Below are 7,490 nucleotides of genomic sequence, written 5' to 3'. Positions count from 1 at the left end.
TTTACATTAGTTGTTACAACAGATAAACCAATATTGGCACTTTCATATTATATATCTTCTCAATAATGACCTTATTTTGGGGGGGCTGGAGCGATAGCACGGCGGGTAGGGCATTTGCCTTACACGTGGCCAACTTGGGTTTGATTCCCAGCATCCCATATGGTCCCCTGAGCACCGTCAGTGGTAATTCCTGAGTGCAGAGCCAGGAGTAACCCCTGAGCATCGCCGGGTGTGACCCCCCCCAAAAAAAAAGCAAAAAAAAAAAAAGAAACCTATATACCAATAATGACCTTATTTATTTTAGCTTTTTGGCTCACAGCTAGTGATGCTCAGGGTTACTCCTGGCGGTACTTGGGGAACCACATGGGATGCCGGGGATCGAACCCAGATATTGGCACTTTTGGGGGGTGGGGGAGCCACACCAGGAGGTACTCAGGGATGACACCTTGCTCTGTGCTCAGGGGTCACTCTTTGAGGGACTATATGGGATTGCCAGGGATGGAACCTGGGTTGGCTGCCTGCAAGATTATCTCCCCCGCTTCCCCCAAAACAAGGCGATTTTAATCTCCTGGAAAATGAAGTCTGGAGTTCTCCAAACAGCAACAGAATGGGGTTCTCATTTGGTTCCAGTCATTTTCGGAGCCTTAACCGCCCAACAGTGCTTTAGTTAGGTTTTAGTTAGAATTAATCAATAATGTCTTTGAGCTCATTGGTTTGTGGTATGAGGGTACCAATTCTAGAAAAAGTTGTCTGGGTGCCCGAACTTTCCCTGTAACGTCTGCTGTGTCTGATTCCCTTTTAGTTGACTTGAGTTACACTTAGAAATGCACAAGGAAGGGCCATTGTTTAAAAACATGTAGCAGATAGGAAATAACCTCAAAACAGTATTTTTGGAGGACTCACTTGTTTTATTTTTTATTTATTTATTTTTTTTGCTTTTTGGGTCACACCCAGCAATGCTCAGGGGTTACTCCTGGATTTGCACTCAGGAATTACTCCTGGCAGTGCTTGGGGGACCATATGGGATGCCGGGGATCAAACCCGGGTCGGCCGCGTGCAAGGCAAACGCCCTACCCGCTGTGCTATCACTCCGGCCCCAAAATCCCTCTTGATTTCTTTTTTTTTTTTTTTTGCTTTTTGGGTCACACCCAGCGATGCTCAGGGGTTACTCCTGGCTTTGCACTCAGCAGGAATTACTCCTGGCAGTGCTTGGGGGACCATATGGGATGCCGGGGATCGAACCCGGGTCGGCCACGTGCAAAGCAAACGCCCTACCCGCTGTGCTATCGCTCCAGCCCCCGGACTCACTTGTTTTATAGAAAACAGGTAACTGCCAGCGTCCTTATGTGAAGGCCATTTCAGGAAGGAAATCAACACGAGGTCGGTTGAGCACTCAGAAGTGCTCCCACAGGTAGTTCCCATCTCAATAGGACTAATCAGCCCAAACCAAGTGCCCACAGAGATGGCCTCTAGGACCCATGGGGTGGGGGGCCCTAAGGACCTGGACAAGACTTACAGTATGTTCAGCTGCCACGGGGCTCGCAGCTCTCTGGGTGGCTTCAGTCAGATGTGAGTTTTCGTCTTCCTTTTTTACTTTTTGGGTCACATTAGGCAGTGCCTCAGGGATCACTCTTGGCAGTGTTCAGTGGACCATGTGCAGTGCTGGGGACTGAGCAGGCGCTGGCAAGTGCCTAACTCCCATACCATCTCTGGATCCTCAGAGGAGTTTTCTCCTGGGCCTTTGGCATTTGGTGTCTGAGCTCTCTACGGTTATTTGATGTTGACCTTAAACTGTTTTTGATTTTTTTTGTCATACCTGGTGTTCAGGGCTTATTCTTATGCTCAGAGATCACTCCTGGAGGGCTCAGGGACCAGATGGGGTGCCAGGTCAGCTGCATGCAAGTGCCTTACTCTCTGTATTATCTCTGGCCTTTGACTTCAGTTTGAGCTCTGCATTACAAATCCAGATACCAACGGAGGGGCAGGAGGGCTGCTGAGTGCTGGCACCCCCGCTAAGCGAATGTGTACGCGAGTGCATGCCTCAAGACCAGTGTGGGGGCAGGTATGGCTCAGCTCCAAGCACCTGAAGATACCAGAGTATCTCGCACCTGCACCCCAGGGCTCTGCAGCCTCCACGACCGTAGGCACCAAGTTCCCGGCCAGTCTGCACCAACTCCCAGGTCCTGTTCTCGGGAACTCCGGTCTAACGGCCGGACGGCCCTGTATGCTGCCTGCCCAGGTAGTGCGACGGCGTGTCCCCACTGGCCTTGCAGCTCCAAACCAACAGGCATCTCTAAGTCAACATGTGAGCAGTGTAGATGCTGCACCCGGCCCTCCTTAGATGCTGCAGGGACAGGCTGTTCTAAGACTGGAGTTTCGTGGGGGGTGGTTTACTAATCTACTTACCCCAATTTACTCAGGATGTTCAAATACCAAGGCAGAGAAACACATCAGCTTATCACACTAAGGTCACATGTGATATGGTGGAGTGTAAATGATTTCCTGAGGAAGTAGAAACGGGATTTTGTGTGATTTCATGTCTGAACCCAGACCGGCCTGCCTCCTGTGACAAATGCTTCAAGGAACACACCCAGGCCACTAAGATAGGTGGGTCAGGGTAAGGGCGGGGAGGGTTGGCCTGATCCTGCCTCTGCCTCAGGCATCTCTGTGGGGGGTGAGTGTGAGCCGTCTGCAAGTGAGACGTTGTTACACTTCAGCATCTGAACAGATGATCACTCTCATGCTCTCACAAATCATCTAGCTATTTTAGATAAAATTTTGGGAGACTTTCAGCTTTTTTCTTTTGCTTTTATTACAAGCATATAATATTAATTGGCAAAACACTGAATACAAGCTTCACTATCGTAAAATCAAAACATTTAAGCAATATCCCAATAAATTTAGACAAAAACTAGCCACCAAGAGTACAAAAGTACACACCAACACAAAGCATAAAAAATGTAAACTTTCAAATGAAACAGTCAAAAATATGTATCTGCATGGTCATGTCCATCTGCGGCGATAGCTTCTGTGTTGCCACACAGACTTCTTGACTGCAGTGGCGGGCGCGCCCGTAACCCCACATCACTTCACTTGGGAAAAAAAAGCAATTTTCTCATACCCAATTAAGTGGCTGGAATAGACAGTGACACTAATGCTACATAGACTTCAGGGGATATTCAAACTTCGATTGGGGCCGGAGCAATAGTACAGCAGAGAAGGCCTTCAGACAGCCAAGCTGGATTTGATCCCCGGCCCCACACATGGTCCCCTGAGCCTGCCAGGAGTGACCCCTGTGCTCAGAGCCAGGAGTAAGCCCTGAGCACCGCTGGCTGTGGCCCCCCAAGAAAAACGAAACAAAACAAAACACCCCCCAAAACCAAATCCGCCCGCCTGCGTCCATCCTCCAGATGTGCTCTGGGTCAGAGCGCGGACAGGCGAGGGTGGGGGGGGGAGCACCTCCTGCCTGCAGGGACAGGCTGTTCTAAGACTGGAGTTTCGTGGGGGGTGGTTTACTAATCTACTTACCCCAATTTACTCAGGATGTTCAAATACCAAGGCAGAGAAACACATCAGCTTATCACACTAAGGTCACATGTGATATGGTGGAGTGTAAATGATTTCCTGAGGAAGTAGAAACGGGATTTTGTGTGATTTCATTTTCTGCACTAAATTTGTCTTCAATGTTTGAGAGCACATTAAATATTCATGTACAACGCAGAAATCAGCCGGCTCGTTCCTAGAACATTCAATCCGATGACATTATTTCAAACTGCTGTAAAAGGCCATTCTGTGCACTTTGAGGAAAAAAAAAAAAAAGGAAATTTCTAAAGACTCTGAATGCCCACAGTAGCACCATCATGTCTGTGGCTGAGGCAGGAGCCTGGAGCCGGGCAGCCATCCTGCTCAGCGGCCTCCCGCAGCTGGCAGCCTTGCACAGGGCAGTGCCCACAACGTTCTCCTCACAGTAGCAATGAAAAGCAAAAACCAAAAGTTTTGAAGTTCCACCTATATTCCCTTTTAACTTAGCAGAATAGATGCTACATCATAATTCAAACATGTCTAAGAAATGAAGTTGGAGCAGATTGCACAAAAGCATACTAAATGCTCTTCATCCGTCAAAACACACACGTACAAAGAAAAAGAAGCTTGCAAAACATCTCACAATTTCATTTTATATGCCTGTAAATAAAGCTGGACCACTGAAACCAAACAACTGGATGGGAAAATATGATAGAAGGCTTAAAATAGAATAAATAATCTTATAAAGTTTTCTTTTTTTTAACCCCCCAAATCTTAAATTCAATATTATATATTCTATTTGAATTTTCTATGCTTGTGAAAATGGCATCTAGTGAGACCGTGAGTGGGGCGGCCGGCCCCGCTTCGGTCAAAGGTGCTTCCGGAAAGGTAGTGACCAGCATTGTTTCACCAGCATCAACAGGCATGAAAACGACTTCACAGTAACTCCATCTGCTAAAAATCACTTCGTAGGAGCCAAATCACTCAGTGATTCTTGTTTTCATGCTGGGAAAAACATTCAGCCTTTTGGTGTGAAATGAAAGCTTGCAAGGGTGTTTCCCTCGGACGCAGGCTGGCGTATCTGGGTAAGGCTGCAGTCGGACCAAAGAGGCAGGAGGGCGCCCTCTGCAGGATGAACTCTTAGAAAAATAGGTACTTTAGCTGCTGAGGTTTCGTCAGGTTCACACGGTTACAAAAGCGGGTTGGAGAAGTCAGTGGGCAGCTGGAGGAGTGACAGGCTCCGACTGATCGCTGCCATCTCCGTGTTTAAACAGATCAACTTAGCACCATAGCAAATTCAAGTGATTTCAAAGAGAGCTACAAAGTTACAAATACAGAGTATGGGACTATTGCCTCAATATTAAGTTAAATCTGAATTGTGAATTGATTCTGTTTGAATTTGGATGCTCATACTGTTGAACCCTTCCTTCCTTTTGCCACACAGGAAAATACCTAAATTCTAATGGCACCAACGACTGTCAACATGTGGTCTGTGGAACGCTTCAGCAGTAATGTTTATTCTGAGGTAGACAGGTAGTATTTACTCACACATCTACTCTTTAAACCCTTGTATAGGAACTCTAAAAAATGATTTGGATGAATAGCAAGCTTAGGTAACTGAAAAATCCAAACAGTACTGGGAGTTTAAATAAAGAGGGGGATTTTGATCCAATCCTGGCAAATAATTTGTTCTTATTTTCAAAAGGCCTTATATTAATATCACTTGGGTTGAAATACTTTGTTTTTCTGATCATTAAGATAAGATCACATTAGCAGCTGCTTCTGATACTTTTTTGTAAACAAAACAGGAAGAGAAAAACCAAACAAAATTAAAAGTTGACGAGCCCAACCATAACTTTCAAAGCAAATTCAAGGAAAGATTCCGGTCACTAAAGTGAAATACTCCAAGAAAACATAACCCGTAGGCCCCCTGAGGGACCCTGTGGGGTGAAAAGGCGGGTGGGGGAGGAGCTGGGGCCCTGCTGCCCGCAGTGTCTGAACACGGGGCCGGCAGGCAGGCGGCTCCAGACTCACTCCTGTCCTTGCCCACGTCTTCCCAAGAAGGCCCTCCCCGAGGAACAACTGCCTCGGTGCTGGCTGAGGCGGCTCAGGTCATCCCACCAGGGGCCCCGCAGACCACCTGGGGAGGGACTTGGAGAACAAGGACTGTTTTGCACACTGGCGCCAACTGGTTGCGCTGCCTCCAGCTGCCCGGCTGGGTGTGTCTGCAGCTGAGTCCAGGAGAGCACGGGGCTCCCTGCCCCGGGAAGGCCACATGGCGAAGGTGAGTTGGGGGAGCGTCATCTCTGCTATGCCTTGTAATACGGAAAATCCAACATCAAGGTTAACTCCTAAGATTAATGGAACCCTCTTTTGGTCTGTTTTTAAATTAAATTTTATATATATTCTAAATCTTCAGGATGCTAAAGGCAACATAAATATCATTCACCAAGAAAGATAATTTCTCAATAACTTAGGAAGGATTCAAAAAACGTACAAGAATTTTCAAGGCTTATCATGAAACCTAATTCATAAACTAACAGAAAAGACCGAGATCTCCAGACCTGGAAAGCAAGCAAAGGTTATGTGAGGGCAGGTCACCACTGCACGGGACTCTGGTCTCGGACGGAAGCAAGGGGTGAGCGCGGTCAGCTGCGTGAGGCTGTGAAGTGTTTCCCACCGTGGAGCGCGGTGCTGGTAGTGTCTTGTCGAGTGTGAATTCTCTCATACAAAAGTTATAAATATTCTCTATTCAGAAATGCGGTCCACGTGACACCCAGAGGCAACGTTCTCAAGCGTGGCGTGGTCCTGCCCGGCCACACGCCTGCTTGCTCGCTCACTCACACGGGTGCAAGGCCGTGTGCGGGGCCGCCGGCCGCTCACAGCAGGTCCATCTTGGGTCTGTAGTGCAGCAGAAGCGGTGCCTTCTGTAAGACAACAGTGCTCAGGGCCGGGAGCGCGTGTGGGGGCCTGCATCGGGATGCTCACGTGCCATAGGTGGGAGATAGGAGTCCTGCCTCTGGCCTTGGGGACGACCCCCCAGGGTCAGGGGCTACTCCTGGCTCTGCACTCAGGGATCACTCCTGAAGGTGCTTGGGGGACCCCATGGGATGTTGGGGATCAAACCCAGGTCTACTGCATGTAAGGAGTGGTAAGGTAAGTGTCCTGCGCACTGTACTATCACTCCGGCCCACTGCCTCTGGAAATAATAGGCGAGTCTCACCTTGAATCTCCACCTGGTGACGACCACAAACTTGAGGGTGTGGTCCTTGCCCAGGATCTCCTCATTGCACAGAATGTCCAGCTAATGGGAAGAGAAGTTTTGGTCAGGGCTGAGCTTTGTGTGCCCGGCACAAAGCAGGGTCTACACCAGACACCGCTCAGAGGCTGGCAGGGGCCGTGAGCCATGTCGCCCCCGGCTGCTCGCCGTCCTCCCTCATGCCAGTGGAAAGCCCCCTCCAGTGATTTTTCCTTTATACATTTTCAGGCTCATGGGAAAATGAAAAGAAGACCCCAACCCCCTCACCTCCAAACATTCTCATGGGATAGTCAGAATCAATGATGCTGTACAGACTTGTCACTGTCCCCGCCCAGTGTTGGACATTCTATGTATCTGCACAAATGCATCCATCCTCATGGTACTGTACAGAGTAGTTTCGTTATTCTAGAATCCTCTATGTTCCACCTAGTCACAGTATGACATGCACCCCCCAGCAATCAGACACTCCCGTGTCTCACCAAGCCCCCCACAGACACTTTCCTATCTCCCTAGCTATGCCTTTCAGAAGGGCCCATGGGCAGAATGACCCCGTGGCCTTTCCAGACTGGACTCTCTCTCTTAATCACATGCACTTGTTTCCTTCATGTCTTTTTGTTTTGGGACCACATCCAGCAGTGCTCAGAGATCACTGGGGCAGGGGGGAAAGGTGCCAGGGAACAAACCTGGGTTGGCCATGTGCAAGGCAAGT

At 48.6% G+C, this 7,490-nt stretch overlaps 1 protein-coding gene across 2 annotated transcripts in view; it reads right to left on the bottom strand.

Annotated features, from left to right (window-relative positions):
• Positions 1 to 3,807: 3,807 nt before the first annotated feature.
• Positions 3,808 to 7,490, bottom strand: part of PCGF3 (polycomb group ring finger 3) — a 41,268-nt gene continuing 37,585 nt past the window's right edge. For both annotated transcript variants that reach the window (XM_055138951.1, XM_004617393.3), the window contains 2 exons: positions 6,746 to 6,826; positions 3,808 to 6,449 (listed from right to left, as the gene is read on the bottom strand). In XM_055138951.1, the coding sequence (XP_054994926.1) occupies positions 6,402 to 6,449; positions 6,746 to 6,826 (129 nt within the window). In that variant the 3' untranslated portion in view covers positions 3,808 to 6,401. The remainder of the gene's footprint in view (positions 6,450 to 6,745; positions 6,827 to 7,490) is intronic.

Source organism: Sorex araneus, chromosome 5 (genome assembly GCF_027595985.1).
Source record: "Sorex araneus isolate mSorAra2 chromosome 5, mSorAra2.pri, whole genome shotgun sequence".
NCBI classification, from domain to species: Eukaryota; Metazoa; Chordata; class Mammalia; order Eulipotyphla; family Soricidae; genus Sorex; species Sorex araneus.
This window is presented reverse-complemented; position numbering and strand designations above follow the sequence as displayed.